This window comes from Lonchura striata, chromosome 5 (genome assembly GCF_046129695.1).
Source record: "Lonchura striata isolate bLonStr1 chromosome 5, bLonStr1.mat, whole genome shotgun sequence".
Lineage (NCBI taxonomy): Eukaryota > Metazoa > Chordata > Aves > Passeriformes > Estrildidae > Lonchura > Lonchura striata.
The window spans coordinates 58875002-58894419 of record NC_134607.1 but is presented as its reverse complement, the minus strand read 5'-3'; the positions used below and the strand labels follow the sequence as shown (position 1 = coordinate 58894419).

Here is a 19418-nt window from a genome sequence, read left to right as displayed (position 1 = left end):
TGGTTTTGCCCTCCTTATTAAATAAATCAAGGCCAGCATAATAAATATAGAATAGATTCCTTCTGGAACAGAAGAAAGCCTTTGGATAATAAATATATTTAAAGCATAACAATTATTATAAGTTGTACAGTATTTTGTATTACAGGCTGAATATAAGGCACTCTCCAAAAAGCAAGCAAATTCAAATACCTTCCTTGTTTGGAAGTATTATGCAAAAAGTAACAGACCAACACTCACTTTGTCAAATATGGTTTGATAGCTATGGCTTCTATTTTGAAATTCAATTTCATTTAAATCTTGATAAGAAAAAATGAGAATCGGAGTAGTAATGTGAAAGATCAGTTGTGTGGTCATCTTATATCAGCATTGCTGTTTCTTTACATATTTTAATGGAAAAGGTATGTTTGTGTGAATGCATTACTTACCTAAAGAAATTAACAAACCTAGGCTATGTGATGAGGAATTCTGTTGGACTTGGGCTGGCCAAACAGGTATCAGCCAGTTAAAATTCCAAAGACAGTCAAATCTAGGATAGCCATTACCAGATTAGCAAGAATGCATGACACTGATTTTGGAAGCTAGTAGATGCTAACTTTACCATTTACTGCCAGTTAACATGGCTTTAGGAAGACAGCACTCATCAGAATAATCTGGGAAGCAACACTGGCTATACTTATGAAAATCTTCCAGACTATTTCCAGGAGCACCTAACAATTTCACATCTGTTCCCATAACTGCAAGGTGCTGTGAACACCTCTTCCATAACTCTACTACAGTAGCTCGTGATTAAGATGAAGGGCTCAAAGAAGAAAAGGATCTTGTGACTGTTCTTCAGCCACTATTCACTGTCGGTCAGCATAAACACATGGCAAACATCTGATTGAAACCAGGCTGGTTGCACTTACAGCAAGATCAAGGCCTGTCAACCAAGCTGCTGTTTCCCCACAAGTGCTTGGTTTCCCTGCCTATCTTCAGTGAGCCTTGCACAGCAAACTGTTCAAGGCTAGCATCACCTCTTGCCAAAACCCCTGCAATTACCACCTCAGCAGCCACTACATTTCCTTAAAAATCTTATCTGGTTTTCTAAAGGGGAATGGAAAATTGCTCTGGGTTGCACTCAGGTCTGATCTGTATTTTCTACCATATCTGCATGAAGAAGTGGAAACAGATGGTGAAAGGACAGCACTGACTTTATTGTGGGGAGTCATGCACTGGTACCAGCATCTGCAGTACCTTCGGAACACCACCTGCAAAAATTGGGAAGTCTAACTCTTGATTAATAAGAACCAGCCATGGAATGAGGGCTGCTCAGGCAGCTGCTCACAGTTGGCTTGCATGCAGCAGGGGGAGAAACATTTATTTTAATTTGAACTTCCTACTACGTGGTTCTTGGCAAGTGCTCAAATGGATTTATTACAGTTTCAAGTGTGAGAACAGAGCTGCTAAGAGGCACAACTTTTTGCCACTGACATAATTTCTCTTGATGTGACACCAGCCCATGTTAGCCAAGACAAGTAAAGCATTTTTGTTCAAGTCAAGGCAAGTCCAGAATCCAGTGATTCATTCACTGCTGCAGCACAGGGGGGGTCAAGACAGGCATCATCGCTGTCAGGAATGCAGCACAGGTCTCTGAAGATAAATGCACTGCAAGGAGGTAAGCTAGAGTTTTAGACAATACTTTTCAACTAATTCTGTAGCACCAGTTGTTTTTCACACATTCACCACTGGCACTTCAAAAAAATGAAATCTCTAAGCAATTTTCTTCTTTTCTATAGTAAGTTTATACAGCATCAGACCTACTGATTTCCCATTCTCCTGTTGTGCTTATCACCCTTTTTTGTCTGATTACTTATCCCTAACTTGAGTCTATGGCAGCTGCTCATTGTTATTTATATTTAACACATAAGGACACCATATTGACTGTGGCCAGGGTTTTGCATCATTAAACACAAGGATCTATGCACCACCCTGAGGATTTACTGGAATAGCAGTTTATGCCTATAAATGCTCCCAGTTAACTTCGACTCTTACACAGTCAGAATAAGCTGACTTTATATAATAAACAACTTTGTGAACTTACCCAATGTAAGCTTGTGCAACAAACAGCAACTCACTTCCTGAACTGTTTCACTACTGGGGAAACTCTTCATCATTTCCACTATAACATTGTAGCAGCGAACATTTCCCGACATGAGCACTTCAACATTGCTGGCTAAAGGAAGAAACAGAAACAAAAACTGCTTAAGAGAGAGGGAAAAAAATAAGTTGACTAGATTCTAATTCAGACTTCAGTTAAATAGATTTATTTAGATAACTGTGACTATATTAGAGATTTTGCCTTGCATCTTGAAAGAAAGGTGCCTTATTTCTTCATATGGTTATAAAAGTCATAAATTACTATGAACATTTGGAAACTATTCATTAAAACAATGTTTTCTTACCTAGGGAATTATAATCAACTGCTAGGAATTTTCTTCCTGTGGGAATCCAGGGCTTCCCTCTGTCTGCCCTGGCAGGCCTGGGACCCTGCAGGGGGTCAGGAACCCCCCTGTACAGAGCCCCGAGAGACACTGTCTGTGATCTCTGTCCATGGAAAAGAGTTTTCAATCTTACAGGATGAATTACAAGCTCTGAGTGTTTGATATAAGTAATAATTAAGTGTGCAAAAGTAAAATTTTAGGATTCTAGATTAGGGGTTCAAAGGGGACAAGATGGAGGAAATTGGGTGTGTCTTGTAAATGGTGTTTCTAGCATGACTGTGATCAAATACACATTTTACAGTAATATTTAAGTAATATTTCAAGGACATAAAATTAATAAAAAATTTAGAATTTATTTTCTCATAAAATTTATTCTGCAGTAATTTATTTGATTTAATAATTAATTTCTGAGTTTTCCTTCTTTTTTAGGGGACAAGTTAGGAACTTATTGTTTTAATACAAATTAGTTCTACTGTACACCTGTTGTGTACTGAGAGTACTGAAATTTTCATCCAATGTTCCTGCAATATTTTGACAGCCATTGCATACCCTGTATTTCACAGAATACAGAAGGTTGATGTTGGAAGGAACAACTAAAAGGTCACTGTGTCCAACCCACGTGTTCAAGCAGAGCTGTCTACAGCAGGTTGTCCAGATGGCTTCTGAGTATTTCCAAGGACAGAAACTTCACAGCTCCTCCAAGAAAACTGTGCCAGAGCTTGATCACTCTCACCCTGTTTACTTTTTATTACTCAGGCCAGATACAGAAACCAACAGGACAATCACGTGAGCCCATACCAAGACAGAATGTATCCATTCCAATTGAGGACAGAGTGATCCCACATATAGTAATTTCAGGCAAAACAGCATCATGGTAGTTAAAACAGAGTGTATGAAAGCATCCCTGTAGTATTTCTATTCAGGGTATGAGACAGAATATGAACCCAAGAAAGCTTGGCCAAAATGCTGGCCCAAATGGATGAAAGGGAGTCCTGTCAGCCTCCAAGGGTGCTAGCAGTACTCTGCTGAGGTCTATAAATTTTCTTAATTGTTCTTTCAACAGCTTGGCTTCCCTGGATACAACATAAGAGAAATATTCATAACTGTATTATTAAAGATAATTACCCTTTTTAAAAGAGCAGCAAATCTTTAAAATAATACATCTCTAAATATTAAATAATGACAACCTACCAGATGAAAAAGCAAGCTCATTTCTGAAGCATTTCTGAAGCACTCTATTTGATAGTGAAGGAATGTACCTTTCACAATGCTTTAATAGGACAGCCATTTATCATGTCATTCTCAACTGAAAACACACATTCCACAAAACAGTATTCCATCACCTCACAGTAAGTTATGATTTCAAAGGTGATGCTTATGAATATAGTAAAATAGACAATTCCAAAATTGATCACTACAGAGACAGCATGATGAACTGCATGTTGAAATCTGCAAGATCCAAGCAATGGCAATCTGCAGCAAGTCACCATATCCCAGAACAAGTTAGAGAAAAAGAGGTGGAACAGATCTCATTTAACCTTAACCACCAAAACTTGGTCATCTAGGTTTCTCTCAACAATTGATGATGAGATCTGAGCACTCTGTATGGTGACTCAACCCAGCTGGTTTAGGGTTAGGTAAATTTCCTCTTGAGGTGACTGTTCCTCCTTGCTAAACAGAGCCCAAGCCTGGCTGGTTCCCTGCGCCTGCCATTTAGACGGGCAACACTCTGTAATCCACCACTCCACACTGGAGGACAGTCAGCAGCAAAGCACTTTTCTCATGCCACAAATACTACTGAGATTAAAGAGCTCTTGTTCACCCTTATCCTACAATTTCTTACAACATGAGCCAGAACCAAGTCTAAGTATGAATTAATGAAAGAAGGCATAGCGAGGTACTCATTCAGAACAGACTTGAACTTCAGGGTATGGGGAGACATTTGTTACTGGATAAGTTATAGTGTGTACTTAACACTGAATTATCTTCTCTGTGGTGGCCCTAGAGGAATATATTTTGTTGAGTTCTTGAGGGATGTCACCAACCAAGAGTATGAACACCAGCTTTGAACATTCATGTGCGAGTAGTTTCTGTTCCTCTGGCTATTTTCAATATTTCATATTAGAAATGAGAGTATTAAATACCTACTTCAGAGCACATCTTTCTCATGCCTTCTCTTGTTACACTTTGTATAGCTATTTACTGTTTTGAAAAGAATTTAAAATCTGGCATCCTCTTCCCTAGAAAACAGCAGTAACTTCTGGGCTAAGGTAAAATTACTTCTGACTCAAGGGATACTAAACTTTTAAAATACAAACTGGAACAGCAATAATTTTGAGAAACAGGAACTAGATAGCTTGGAGTCTGATGAAATGTGGGACACTTCAGTCTAGTTCTTGTTCAGTGGGCGCTCATGGGGCCAGCACAGTTCCTATAGAGCCAGACAGGATGTACAGGCAAGACTTTGTAAGTAAACACATTTGCAGGAGGTACAACATTATGCACCTCATGAAAGACATGGAGAGCAGAACCCTGCTCTATGCTTCCCAAAATTTGTCAGCAGGAAGCTGACAAAACCTGCCCCTGTGTTAACAAGATCAGATTGCTGTCAACAAATTGACACAAATCCTCAAACACATTTCTCAGGATCTGATTTTGCACAGAACAGGGACTGCTGTTACCGGAAGATAAGAGATAAAAAAGACATTTTCTTCCAGTCTTACAGCACACCTGAGGACACTGTAAGACTACCACATCCACAGTGCTACCAATGCTTGCCATTGCAGCCACCACTGAATGACCACAACAAGTGTCTGAACTCAGATTTTTTTCTCCCAGGCCTGGCCACTGAATTTGTATGGGCAATTTTCCTTTGTGTGACAGAATTTGCCAAGAATATTCTTTACCTGTGACCTGAACTCACTGAAGATTTATTTAGTCAATAAATATATCTTATTTTTTCAAGTAATAAAAGATGCCAGGGCAGAGTCTTGAAGTCTTGAAACTTCAGTCTCTACAACCGTGATAAGCATCTTTGCTACCACTCACTCCAACAGGAAGAAAGATTTTTTTTCCGTTATTTAGGAAAGATTTATGCTTTAATGGTTAAATACAAAAAATATCCAGTTTTTAAAATGGGTATTTCCCAAAGAAAACAGGAAGGTGATTTGTCTGGCAATTCCCAGCCAGTTCTCAATGATTTTTTGCAATCACACAAGGATTACTTTTTACAATTAGAGAAAGCAACAGCTGATGCACCCTGTGGGAGAAAAGGAATTGAAAATAACTTCTAATACTTACGTGGACCAGCTAAGGAATGTAATGAATAAAGTGCAGGAAGAATCACCTCTTCTTTCTCTGGAAACTCTTTAAATACTTTCAGTATGATCATATGATCTTTGCTTTCAACAAATTCAGTCAGCTGCTCTTCTGGAACTAAATTGAAAGGCAAGAGATACAGTATGTTTTGAGGAAATAATTCTTATCCTGGTGCATCATGAGAAAAGACAACTGTTTTTATCAACTTTCCTTATATTTATTTTCTGTTTCACAGAAAGCAAAGTACTCTCTACACATATAATCTTCCATGATTATGGCTTTTTTAACTAAAAACTGAGCTATTTTATAAACTCTAAAAACTGAGCTACTTTATAAGCACCTTTTCTAGCTTACACTTTATGTAATTGAGTTCTGACTTTCAAATGCTACTTTGTGAATCTGTGTTTTAGAAGTCTTTTAGCCTTTTTCACAGAACGCTAATCCAAGCCAAATTTCCACATAGTTCAAACAAGACAGTATATAAGTGAGGGAAAGCTAAGCATACAGTGTGAAAAAAAAATTAGTGAATGGGGAATGCCATTTTGCATACTTTGTGTTTTTGGTTTTTTGTTTTTTTTTTTTTTTTTTTTTTTTTTAATAATGGACTTTTTTCCCATAAAGCCACACTTTAATAATATCTTACCTTAATGGCTTAAGGTTTTTCCCTTCCTGGCCCCTGTTATTCACACTGACATAACTGTGTGGCTGTGCAATGAAGCACATAAGGGAACTGACCCAGGATGAGAAAGAGCACCTCTTAAATTTCACAAGAAGAATTGTTTTCTGAATCTGGTTGAAGATAAGGTTATGCAAACACTCACATAACAAAAACTGACAAGGTGGCTCACAGGTAGAGAAAACAAGGCAGGAGCATCCTAGGAACTTGTCACATTGATGCTGCCACCAAGAAGAAGGTATGCAGGTCTGTACCTGCAGCCAGATCTGTGAAAATCTGGCACTTACAAAAAACATGCCCAGAAAACATAAGAAGTTTACACTGTTGTGGAGACTGAAGAAAAAATATAGCAGGGCAAAAGTATTTAGGGACAGGAAGAGGAAAAGGAACAGAGAAGTTAATTCCAAGCACTTATTTGGGAGATAAACTTAAAGAAGCAATATAGAATGGTGCCAAAAAGAACCAATCTGAAGAACTGGAGACTACCTTTGAATCAAAAAAGTACAGCAGAGTGATAGCATTTCCCAATATTTATTTTGAATCAAGAAACTCAATTCAAAGCAAAGGGACTACAACAAGGGGACTTCTGGCTGTAAAATGCACAATTCCTGAGGTTTCTGCAAAAATTCAATACAGGATGACTTCAGTTTTCAGCATAAATGGGACTATTGTATGGACATATGATCACCTTTTAGCATTGTCAGATTAAAATGTATTTTTCTAAGGTATAAATATATAAAAGTATTTTTATAAGGTATAAACATTTTGTTTGATTTTAGAACTGTTCACACTACTAAAATTTACCAGTTTTAAATACACAATCCTGGTTTTGAGAATTAAAATCAAATGTCACTATTCTTTATTTCAGTTACTGACCAATGTTAAATCCCATCTATTCAGTTAACCCTGGAGTTAGAAATGAAGGGACATTTTGATTTTTTAAAAGATGTCATATTCATTCTTTTAATTTATAGAATTTGTGATATTGCATGGAAAGTCTGTTTTGTGCCAGCTCATTTAAGAACAGACATAATCCACAAACCAATTTGGAATGCAAAAATTTGTTTATTGCCTTTGAATTAATATCTGTCATCCCTCCCAATCAATACATTTTTTTAATGTCATAAACTACAACTTAAAATACCTTTCTCAAAAAGTTTGTGTAACGCTTTACATCCATGCTGCTGGATCTCTTCATTTTTAGGGAAGGTGTGCATGGCATTAAATACCAAGGAAAAGACATCCACCTCTTCTTCCAAGAGCAGGAAAGCAATTATGTCTGAAGAGCAGAAGAGATTACATGTTGCACTGATTATTTCTCAATATTTTCATTGAAACACCATAAAATCCAAAACTCTTTAATACTGTCCTTAAAGTTTACTCTTACAGTTCAAATCCAGCTTTGTATAACCCATGTCAAAGCTATCTCTTAAGGTTGCATTTTCATTTTATAATAGTACTGATGTTCTAAAACTTTACCACCAAAAGACAGTTCATACCTGCCTGGTAAAAAAAGTTTCAAAATAGCACTCTTATTGGTTTATATACATGTACAAATGACAAGTGAGTAAAACAGAGAGAGTAAAACATAGAGTAAAACAGAGATAAAAATCCAGTCTGCCATGTACAGTCACACACTTTGTATCATCTCTATGTTTTAAAGGCTTAGATGAAATAAGAAAGTAAAGCACACAATACCTGACATGAGAAGAAGATTTAATGCTTTTAGTCCTATTACTGAAAGATTTATATTTCCTTTGTGGACTGTAAGCATTTTAAGAATCTGCCTAAAAATTAAAGACAAAGAAAAGGGAAAAAAGAGTTATAGCTAAAGAAATTTTGACACATACAAATTTTTATCAAACATTTACTTTGAAAACAGTAGTAGTTACAGAAATCAGCAGAATCTTAAAAAGCTCTCAGATAATTAAAAATAATTATTTCAGTTTATATTTTTTCAAGTTACCAATGAAGTAATATTGGAATTTCAAGTATGATCATAGTTAATTAAAATACTGAGGTATAATTTATCCAACTTACTTTAATTTTTAGTCAGTTATATTAACTAATTGTGTGGGATTGTTTAGGAGGTGGTTACCCTCCAGAGAACTGGTCTGTGAAGCACCACATAGTGTGGACAGCACAGTTCTGCTTGCAGCAAGAGCTCAGTTACACTGAACAACAACCAATGGTTTGGTGGAAGAGAAGCAGCAGTTTCCCAGCTGAAGAACTTGAACAGCATCTTGATGAGCTCTACCCTGTTTCAGCCCTAAAGCACTTACATGATGCTGGACAAACCACTAAAAAGAAATATTTCCTAGACTGCCAGTTGCACACCCAGTACTTTCTGTAAGTCTATTCTAACTTGTTAAACAGAGAGAGCCAAACAGTGCCAAGTACTGCAAAATTCAGGTCATGCATCAACCTGGGCACTTAAAAATCAGTAGATATTTTCAACATACTTTACTCAAATTACTATCTGTAAAATAGCGACTAAAAATCTGTAACACCTCTTGAAAAACAAAAATTCTAGAAGCATTGATATCACCATTTGAAAACATAACTGCAGTGTAGTCAAGTTTTGTCTCTCACAGCTGAGAGACAAAAAAAAATGCTTTTTCTAGTTTAATATTCCTATTCTCTCAAAATAGTTACACAAACAAAAGGGAGAATCTCCTGAAAAAAATGACCTTTTCTATTTTAACTGTTTCCTGCCTTGCTGTAAACAGCATGTATTTGTTATGGTGATGATTCACAGCAATTCTAGTACAATCCATGCTCAAGGAACATGAGACATAATTTAGCTGGCTTGCTCTGCCTTTGGCACTGACAGAAATGCCTGGGCCTATTTCCCCACTAAGCCTTTCCCCAGCAAGGAAAACTGTCAACAGGTCAGACAGGGATACAGAGTTGGCTAAAATGATGTTACCGAGAAGGAATCATGTACAGCAATGCTATCATCAGCTCTTTAGTGAAGTTTGAATTTGAAAAGGATGCTTTGTGGTGCTGAAGAGGCTGTAGGAAAGATCAGTCCCAGAAAGTATTTTTTTTTCTGGGACCTGAGAATGAGCAGCAGTATCTCCAGCTCTCAGGATAACTTTCAGTCAACTAAGAAGCTTTTAAGCTACCAAAGAAATTGTAACCAGCAAGTGCAGCTTCAGCTCAGTTATTTCTTGCCAAGCTGAGTTATTTCTTGCCCAGGAAAAGCAACCCAAATCACTTTTGCTTTCCAACAGAAACTGCCAGCACTTTCAGGGGAGTTCATTCCCTACTGACCATGTATTCTAGCCACTATAAAACAAATAAACAAACCCCCACAAAATCGAAATGCATCTTCATGATATTTTTCAACAGCAACTTTCCTAAGAAGGGTGTGGTAAGGACTATGGAGGCAGATTCACGGGATCATAAGGCTTTAAGCGCTTTAAGCGCTTTAAGCGCTGCAGTCATTATCAGCCCTGAAAGCAGCAATCTGCCCAAGAGCGGGAACACCTAACCAAGCTCCCAAACCAACCCCCATGTGCATCATGCCTATATCTACAATTAGCATTTGTGCTACTGGGCAACAATTCAGCCAACCTATGTGGGTGTTCATCCCATCTAACCACAGACATCCAGAAAACACTTGCTTAGGTTTCCTTTGACAGCTCAAGGATGAGAGATGAGTGAGTCCAAATCGCAATTTGCTCCATTTACTAAAAAGATAGAAAAAAGCCATCCCTTCTGCAGGTAATTGTATCCACTGAATTCACAGGTAGTTGAGGAGATCAGTGTAAATACTTACCTTTAGACAATAATGACAGGTGTGACCAAACCTCCTCTTCTTGATTTACACTACTTTAGGCTTGTGGACATCATTCCTCACATTTGGAAAAAACACATGAACATCGAGGTAATACTGCCTCTGTCAGAAAGCTTACTTAGGATTTTTTTATTTTTTTAATGTGTGAGTGGAATTTTATGTATTTCAATTCGGGCCCTTTGCTTCCCATTCTGTCACTGAGTGCCACTAAAAAAGGCCTGGCTCAATCTCCTTTATTTTCTGCACCAGGTATTTAAATACATGGATAAAATCCCTCTTTGTGTGTGCCACATTCTGAAGGTTGAAGAAATGCACAAAAAAGCTGATGTAATAACTTTATGTAATTTCATTGCATATATATATCCTGCCAAAATGACCAAGCTTTCTGGCAGACTCTTTGTATGCAAAATACTTACTGGTGAACTCCCAGTACTTCCCAGTCCTTCCCAACATCCTTAGGAGCTATGTTTTGTAGAGTACTTGGACAAATTTCTATTAATTTACAAAGAAGTGACCAGCCCATCTGTAAAACAAAAATGCAGCTATTTTAGAATAGATATTTTGCTTAGAACTTCTACATTGTCTTTGAATATCCTTGGATTTTGCAAGACAGCTGTTCTGTTACCTAGCTAAATCAGTAAGGGAAAATTAATTAAGACGAGACAAATGGCATGGAAAGTTAAAAGATGGAAGTAAAACATATGCTAATGATTCTGATTGCATTGCTTGCAGGAACACAACACTCTCAATCTGCTTCAACACTGCTTGAGGATAAAGTATGTTATCATTGGCCAGGGAAAATGCCTGCACTATTGAAGGTGTATTTTAATGAAAAATGTGCGTTTGCATAAGAACTTGCTATTTAATTGCAAATTGTAAGGATGAAGTATAGGTTTTTAAAGGCCTTCAATGTTTTAAATGGGAATGAGATACATAAACAATTACCATACATTTCATATTCTTCCCATCAACCCTCAGTAGCGTGTGCTTTCAAAATGTAATGAAGTAGAAGTTTTGAGATCATAAGGAGTGAAAGACAACTAAACCAAATGTATTTGTTCTTAATAACCACCTATTCCATCAAATGCAAATTCTTTAACTTTCAAATATCTGTAAACAATGACAAAAGCTAAAAAAGCTCCTCTTTGATCTTCTGTATTGGAGAAATCTGCTCTCCTATGAATTTTTACAGGCTGATGTGACTGAATAGGCTGCAGTGAGGAAGCAGTAAGCAAAATTTGTAGAAAGAAATGACTGATGAAAGAAAATCCCTCTGTATTGAAAGACAAGTAGTGAACTGTGAAATGTCAAAAGTCAAGATGAAGCAGATTTTACAGACAGGAATTATAATAAGGCATGTGAGTTTCCTCGAGCCTGTAAGTAAATAAAAAGGTGGAAGCAGGTCTCTGTGCTTTAAGAATAGAGTCAAGGCAGAAAATAATATATCACAAAGACTCTATACATAACTGGATCACTTTTTCAAAGAAGAGTTATGCAAAGCAAAGAGGTCAAGATGGGACAGCCAACAACAGAAATGTAAATGGCTACCTCCAAAGAGTTTAGCAGCAAAGTTCATATAAAGTGCATGATCCCTAACCCTGCAATCAGTAAGACTAGAGACATGGAATTAGAAGCCTGGTAGTGTAGAGTCACCCACAGGAACAGCATAAACTTTAATTTAGATAGCCTTCCTGATGGCTTTGTAGAGTGTGCAAAAGGTGATGTAGCTCCCTGGGGACTGGAATGCCACTTTTGTCTTTCACATATTTGGTTGCAGTGTGAGCACAGCCCATATCTGCAGTACTTTTGTTTCTATTTCAGCTCAGATTTGCAGAGACAAACATTTGAAACCAATTACAACCTTAATGGCTGCAGATTGAGCTTGACTATGAGCCAATTTCCATACACTTATTTTCCTTGGATAGCAAGCTGCCTTGCCCTGCATGAGACTACAAATCACTGACTATGGACATTCAGGGTGGTCCATGTAACCGAGTCCTAACTAAATGTAAGTACAATAAATAGTTTTAGGAACTATCAGTTCAAGATGAGGATATATAATTCCCTAATTTTCCATATTCCAAGCAAAATAGAGTTTATTGGTGACAGTCAATTAGGTACAAATTTCAAAAACATTGCAGAGGTGACTATCAACTGATAAACTGCTTATTCCTTAGAAAACATTTTATTTTAGAAGTCCCACTTTATAAGAGCATCCTAACTGTTCTTATAAAATTTAATATCTGATGAAAACTTGTTAATTACTTAAGAAAATTCCTTTCTGTATTAACTGTTTCTGATGAATTTGATATTCCCATTGAACATTTTTATTTGGATTGTTAGGACTCCAAGTATTGACAAACATTTATCAGAACTGTGGATCCAGAGAAGACCAATGGAAACATTCGATCTGCTGATATGTGTTCTATCTAGCTTACAATATTCAAATCACAACCTGAGGTAACAGAGAGCTTATTAGCTGTTTGAAGTTCAAGTAAGAAAGCAAGGGTCTTTTAAAAACCAGAAATCCTAAAGGTTACAAGGAAGGGAAATAAGGAAAAAAAAAAAAAAGTCCTTATAAAGATTTAAACAGGTCCCTATATACAGAACAGTTGGTAGCAGCAATGAAACTCATTATTTTAAAATCTGACCCTTTTTGTTCTAGTACACAATTTATATTACATTAGATCCCACCATCTATGTCAGACAATAAAGCTCTATTGACTGCTCTTTACTCAAGTGCACTCTTATTTTGCTCTAGAGTTTCTAAGCTGCTCCAATCATTGCCAGAGAAATGGCAGAAAACTACCTTATTTACTTAAATATTATAATAAATAGAAATATAAATAAATTATATTCATAAACATATATATACAGGAACTACTGGCTTTCTACACCAGTACCTTCATATTTCTGAAGGAGCTTGCAGGGTTTATGCCTGCAGTCTGACTTGGGCCAGAACCTGCTATATTGATCTACTAGGCAAATTAACTCTGCACAAGTTAGTGGAACAGCAGCAACCCACAATACTTTTAACCAGTTAAGGAGGGGAGGTGAAGAAAATTCTCACTTCAGGTATGTCTCTGACTGTGTTTATTCTCTTATGTAATTTTTTTTATAATGCCAAAAGTAAAAAGGAGGGTGATTAACTTTTAAGTCAATTAAAAAAAATTAAAAGTGCCAAGAGACTGCACTGAAATCAGGACCTCATTACTTTGCCAGCACTGTAAAGTGAGAATTTATTCACAAAGTTTGCAAACAAATAGCAGTGAATGAAGCAATAAGACAGATCTCTACTTACATAGTGTGAATGTTTGTAAACACCAGAACTGAATGTGAAAGGAGAGGTGTACAAGACACTATATGAGGAATGGGATTTGAGCTTTGCACTGGCTATGAATTTCCCACTGCAACACAACATAGTAATGCAAAGGAGGTCCAGAACTTCTAAACTGAAACACTGTATGACTGCAAATGTAGGCAGATAGAATATTAAAATTAATTTTAAAATTCTGCATTAGAATGAAGTATTTTAAGAGAGTTAAAATTGAAGTTAATCACTATCTTCCTTATGCAATTCTGAGAGACTTGTGCTGTCATTTCACACCTACTTCTTGTTATGATTGATGTTTTATTTCCAAGTTCAGACTTCTGGGCAGAGATTTTATAAACTAATGAGCTTTATCTTGAAAATAACTGCTGCTTCATATTCCTACTGCTTAATAATTAAAAAAAAAGAAGCAAGTGAGTTGGACAGAAATCTGGAGCTTATAAACATCCTCTATGCATAGTATAGTCAGATATTTAATATATGCCTGCCAGGAAGGAGCTGTTTTGTATGACAAGTCTGGCAACTGTACCATAAGTACAACATCAAATTGTGGAAGTACCACACCTAGTCCAAATGGGCCAATGTTAAATTACAGGAGAAGGTAGGCAGAACCTTAAATTGCAGAACTTACTCTTAGCTAAAATATTCCCCCTGACTTTAAAAAACTATGCTACCACAAGTCCCAAGGATATAGCTACATATATATGAATTCATAGTATAAAATCGTGCATTTTGGAAGTTTGTCAAACCATGGCAAAATTCAACATGGACACATCAAAATTATATTAGATAACATTATTGGTAATTTAGAACCCTACATTACACAGCATTCACGTGGCTTAATATTTATTTTCTATTCCGCCTCCTTCTGCCGGTAAAAACAGAGACGCAGCCAGTGGCGTCTGCAGTAAGTTAGAACGCTTGTCCCCTTTAAATGCCAGTGGTGACAGCGCCCTTCTACAGCTCGGAGCACTCCATGAAGCGGCCCAGGAGACACAGGGCAAGTTAAGGAGAAATCAACAAGCGGAACAAGAGCTTTTATCCGGGAAGGGCTGCGCGCCCGCTCATCCCGGGAGCGCAGCCGGAGCGGGGCAGCGGCCCCGGCCCGCCCGGCCCTGACCTGCTGCACGCCCGCCGCTCCCGGGTACAGATCCAGCACCAGCAGCAGGGGCACGTGGACGTTTTTGCCGCTGAAGAGCCGGGGAGCTGTGGGGGGACAGAGACAGAGACCGCGTTAGCGACCGGCGGCGGGCGGGACGGGGCACGGCACGGCACGGCACGGCACGGCACGGCAGGGCAGGGCAGGGCAGGGCGCTCACCGCTCTGCCGGGCCGCCAGCTCGAGCAGGTCGCTCAGGGTCTGCACCAGCGTCTCCAGCCGCTTCCTCTCCTGGACGTTTTGGAGCCGGACGACCAGCTTCCTCAGGGCTTGTTCCTCCCCCGCTACCGCCTCCTCCTCCTCGGGGCCGCCGCTGGCCATGGCCGAGCCGCTGCCCTCTCTGTGCCCATCCGCCGGTCGGCGGGACGAGCGCAGGGCCGGGCCGGGCCGGGCCGGGCCGGGCTGGGCGGCGCGGGCCCGTCCCGCTGCTGCAGCCCCGCAGTGCCGCCGCCCGGCCGCCGTCACCCGGCCCTCCCTGCCGCGGCCTGCGGCCCCTCCCACGGCGCTGCTCCACGGACACGGCCAAGGCCCGGCCCCCGCGGGCCCGGTACCCCCGGGAAACGCCCGCGGGCCTCGCGCAAGCGCCCGGCGAGCAGAACGGAGCCGCGGGCAGCCCCCTCACGGTGATTGACGAAAGAGCTGCCCAATAGAGCTGCCGAGCTGGACCCGGGTCCGCCCGGCAGGGCCTCGGTATAAAAGCTGGCCAAGGGTAGTGTGTCACGGGTGGTTTTGGTTTCTGGGTCGTGTGGGGTTTGCGGGGTGGGGATCTGTGAGCCTGTGGGATACCTACACTGAGGTAATCTGTTCCTGAAAGGCTGCACCCTGTGGAAGGGTGTGGAGTTGAGCCTTGGAAGAAGGGAGGGGTGAGGTGAAGGTGTTTTAAGATTTCATTTCCATCTCTAATTGCCTTACTCTAATTTGTTTGGCAATAAACTAATTTCCCCCAGTTGAGTCTGTTTTGCCTGTAATGGTGATTGTGAGTGATCTCTTCCTGTCCTTATCTTGACCCATGAGCTTTTTGCAATGTTTTTTCTCCCTCTCTAGATAAGGAGGTGAGTTCATGGCTTTGCTGAGAAGCTGGTGTCCAGATGGGGTCAACTCAACCACAGTTCTTTTTGGCTCCCACCACATACTCTTGCCTGAAACCAGCTGTCTGAAATTTTCAGTGTGTATCTTCTGTGCACCTTGATAGTAACTGTTGTGTAGTTTAAGTCTCTCTGCTTGTTCCAGCTCACGGCTGCCTTGAAGTCCTGGATCCCTTGTAGCTCTTTCAGTAAATAATTTGTTGCAGTTATAGATTCTGGAGCTAGACAACTTGAGCCTGAGTTAATGTTTCCTCTTCTTTCCACTTATATTGGCAAAGAATAAAAAACTCTGGTAGTGTTTCTGAGGTTCCTGAATAAATACAGCAACTAGATCAGGTGTCTCAAACACTGATCTTCTAACATGTCTACCAAGGTTCATTCCTCTGCAGGTAGCAGTTCCCTGGAGTGCTGGTTGGAGAGGATGCCAGCTTTTGCTAAGTCTCTGAAAGTCTGGTAGAGTTTGACAAAAGTCTTCTGAAGCATATTAATTAGTTAGACAAGAGGAGAATGTAAAGAATGTGGTAGTCTTGGTAAGCATCTATATTGTAGTTTTCCTGGATTTTTCTAGGAAAATCTGATGAAGCTATATTAATGTATCTTCACCAGAATGAATGGGAAAAATGGGTTCAACTTCAAAACCAGTAAGTTTAGGTTGAGTACTAGGGGAAAAGTCTTTACTGTGGAGGTGGTGAAGCACTCTAACAGGCTGCCTGGGGAAGCTGTGGATGCCCCATCCCTGGGGATGCTCAAGGCCAGGTTGGATGGGGCTCTGAGCAACCTGGTCTGGTGGAAAATATCCTGGCCCACAGAAGGAAGGTTGGAACGAAATGGTCTTCAAAGTCCCCTTCCAACCCAAACTATTGTATGATCTGTAGAAGTGATTAGAGGTTGTGACTGAGCTGTCTTGTGTTGAGGTCTGGCAGGAAAATTGAGGTCTGATAGTAAAGTGTCTGAATGTCATTATTATCAGAGTATGAATAAAGGGCAAAGGACTTTACCTCTGGAAAACCTCTTAAATATTTTTCTGCTCTAAAAGTTTCATATATTCTGACCTCTTTCAGTTTCATCAGTGGGTGTGGATGATTTACCATGAAGACCATAACAAAGGGCCCCAGATCTTTAAGTAATTTAAACAATTTGTTCTTTTTCTGTTGGGTCTCAATGTGTTTATTCCATGTCTTCTGTCCTCTGTAAGCTGTAGCGTGTTGTGTTATGCACATAGTTTGAAAAGACTGTACAGAGTCACAGAATTAACTGGGTTGGAGAAGACATTTGGGTTCATTGAGTCCAACCTATGACTAATACCGCCTAGTCAGCTAGACCATGGCACTAAGTGTCACATCAAGTATTTTTATTTTAAACATCTCCAAGGACAGGGACTCCATTTCTGTTTTGGCCGCAGGCTGTAATTCCACAACATACAGTCTTCTGATTTGACATAGCAATTTCCTTGGCCTCATCATCCAATGTATAATGCATATTGTTATATTTTCTTGAAATCAGTGTAATGTTATGTATGAATGGAGGATGCATTGACCTTAGAGAAACTTTCTGAGTGACCAAGATGTTAGATTTGAGTCTACTGTAACTATATTTTGTTTTAGCTCCATGTAGAAGTTGATTGGAATAGGAGCTTCTTTTGGAATAAGGCTTCAAAGGAACAGGCAAGCTGCTAGAAAACACACCAGAAGACCCTCAAGAATTTATTTTGTCCAAGTTATGGCCCATGTCTGGTCCTAAGGCTCATCCCATTCCTAAGATTTGTTTTTGAAATGAAATACAGGTTGGACCTCCAGGTTGATTTGGGTTGTAAAGGGGCCATTTTTGCCTTCTGTTCTTAGTCATCTCTAATGTCTCTTCTAAAAAGAATTTTCTTGTCTTGGGTCCATTTCCCTCTTTTGGCTACACGCATTTTCATGTTTGGAATCACATTTTCTGCTACGTGTTTGAATTCAGTCCGTCCTTGATATTAACCATCTCTGATTGGCTTTTGCCATCAGCTGTGTGGCAGGTCCCTCATTTCTTCACCCTTCCTAGCTTTGGTGTTGACACTGATTTAAATGTTCTATGCTGCTTATAGGGTGAGATATTAGGATGCAGAGAATGATTCTTGGTCAGTTGTAAAAGGATTGTATGTTGCAGTGTATGTTTCAGAACTGAAACTTCATCTTTTTGACAGGAGAGGGAGGCTGTGTGCAAGAAAAGACCGTAAGTTGTTTCTGCATTGCTGGGAAGGAAGGTGTTTTTCTGGAACAGTTCTTTTCCCTGTATCCTTGCTATTTCATTTGGGCTTTTGAGTGGCTGAACTCTCTTTGAATTTTCTTTCTGCTTGGTTTTGTCGGGGGGGGGGGGGAATGTATGTGTGAATGAGTTTGGGTTTTTGTGGGGGAGGTTCTGAATGCTTTTTGTTTGGTTTTGTTTTCTGAGGCTTTTTTGTTGTCTTTTGTTGGTTCCTCCCCCACCCCCTTCTTGCTCTGCCATTATTTTATTTGCAGTGCTTTACACCACCTGGTGAGCCTGCTGAAGCTGTGTTAGGTATTGCCTGGGGACTCTCCTTTGCAAGCTATTTCTGACCAAGAGCAGTGTCAGTCAGATCCATTTTTCCACATTCAGTTTTGTCTCATCATGCTTCCACCACAGAGGAGAATGAAAATTTAATTACACAAGATTTTATAACCACCTTTTTTTTTTTTTTAAATCTGCTTTGAAGAGCCCATGCATATTTATCACTGAAGGCATAATACTCTGAATAAATATTCTTTCCATTGTTACATCCCCATTCTGTGTGTTTTAACCCTGCAGCTGGAGAGGGGATTCTGTTAATTTGAATGACAGAAAGTGCTCAGACAGAGCCTGTTCAGAAGTGATATGACAGTTATTTGATTGACCTCTGGACAAAATGCTGATAAATGGTCCATCTGCTTTTATGTCATAACCAGCAGGGGCTCTGTGGTGTTAATGAATTCATTGCTTCAGAAAACAGTGGCAGAGCAGGTATTCTACCTCAACCTCTTCAGCTCTCATTTTAGCTATCAGGGACTTCAATTTTAAAAATATTTAGTACTGTGCATAGGCCCATACTTGTTCACTGCTCTCTGTATGAGAAGGTGAATCATGTTCACAGCTTCCAAATGGATGGGCTCAGACAGGCAGTCTCTCTGCTGGTAGGGGACTGGCTGATGGCTGGGCCCAGAGAGTGGTGGTGAATGGTGATACATCCAGGTGGTGGCTGGTCACAAGTGATGCTCTCCAAGGGTCAGTATTTGGACCAGCCCTGTCTAATACATTTATCAATGATGTTGACAAGGGGATCACAAGGGGATCAAGTGGTTCCTGTCACTCTGTGACAAGTTGGCACCAAAGTGGAAGTGTTGATCTGCTGGAGGGTGGGAAGGCTGTGCAGAGGACATTGGATGGGATTGATGGACCAAGAATAATTGTGTGAGGTTCCACAAGGTCAAGTGCTGAGTCCTGCACCTTGGTCCCAACAACCTCTCAACAATGGAATGCTGAAGGCTAGGGCAGAGTGTTTGGAGATCTAACCAGTGGAAAAGGACCTGGGTGTGCT

The 19418-nt window shown here is 39.7% G+C and overlaps 1 protein-coding gene across 5 annotated transcripts in view; it reads right to left on the bottom strand.

The window, feature by feature from the left end:
• Positions 1 to 15161, bottom strand: part of LRRK2 (leucine rich repeat kinase 2) — a 63128-nt gene extending 47967 nt beyond the window's left edge. For 2 of the 5 annotated variants that reach the window (XM_021539110.3, XM_021539111.3), the window contains exons 1-7: positions 14927 to 15161; positions 14728 to 14813; positions 10693 to 10799; positions 8173 to 8261; positions 7619 to 7753; positions 5781 to 5915; positions 2081 to 2212 (exon numbers count right to left, since the gene is read on the bottom strand). In XM_021539110.3, the coding sequence (XP_021394785.2) occupies positions 2081 to 2212; positions 5781 to 5915; positions 7619 to 7753; positions 8173 to 8261; positions 10693 to 10799; positions 14728 to 14813; positions 14927 to 15086 (844 nt within the window). In that variant the 5' untranslated portion in view covers positions 15087 to 15161. The other 3 variants (XM_021539114.3, XM_021539115.3, XM_021539116.3) reach the window with 3 other exon arrangements.
• Between the last annotated feature and the right edge of the window lie 4257 nt (positions 15162 to 19418).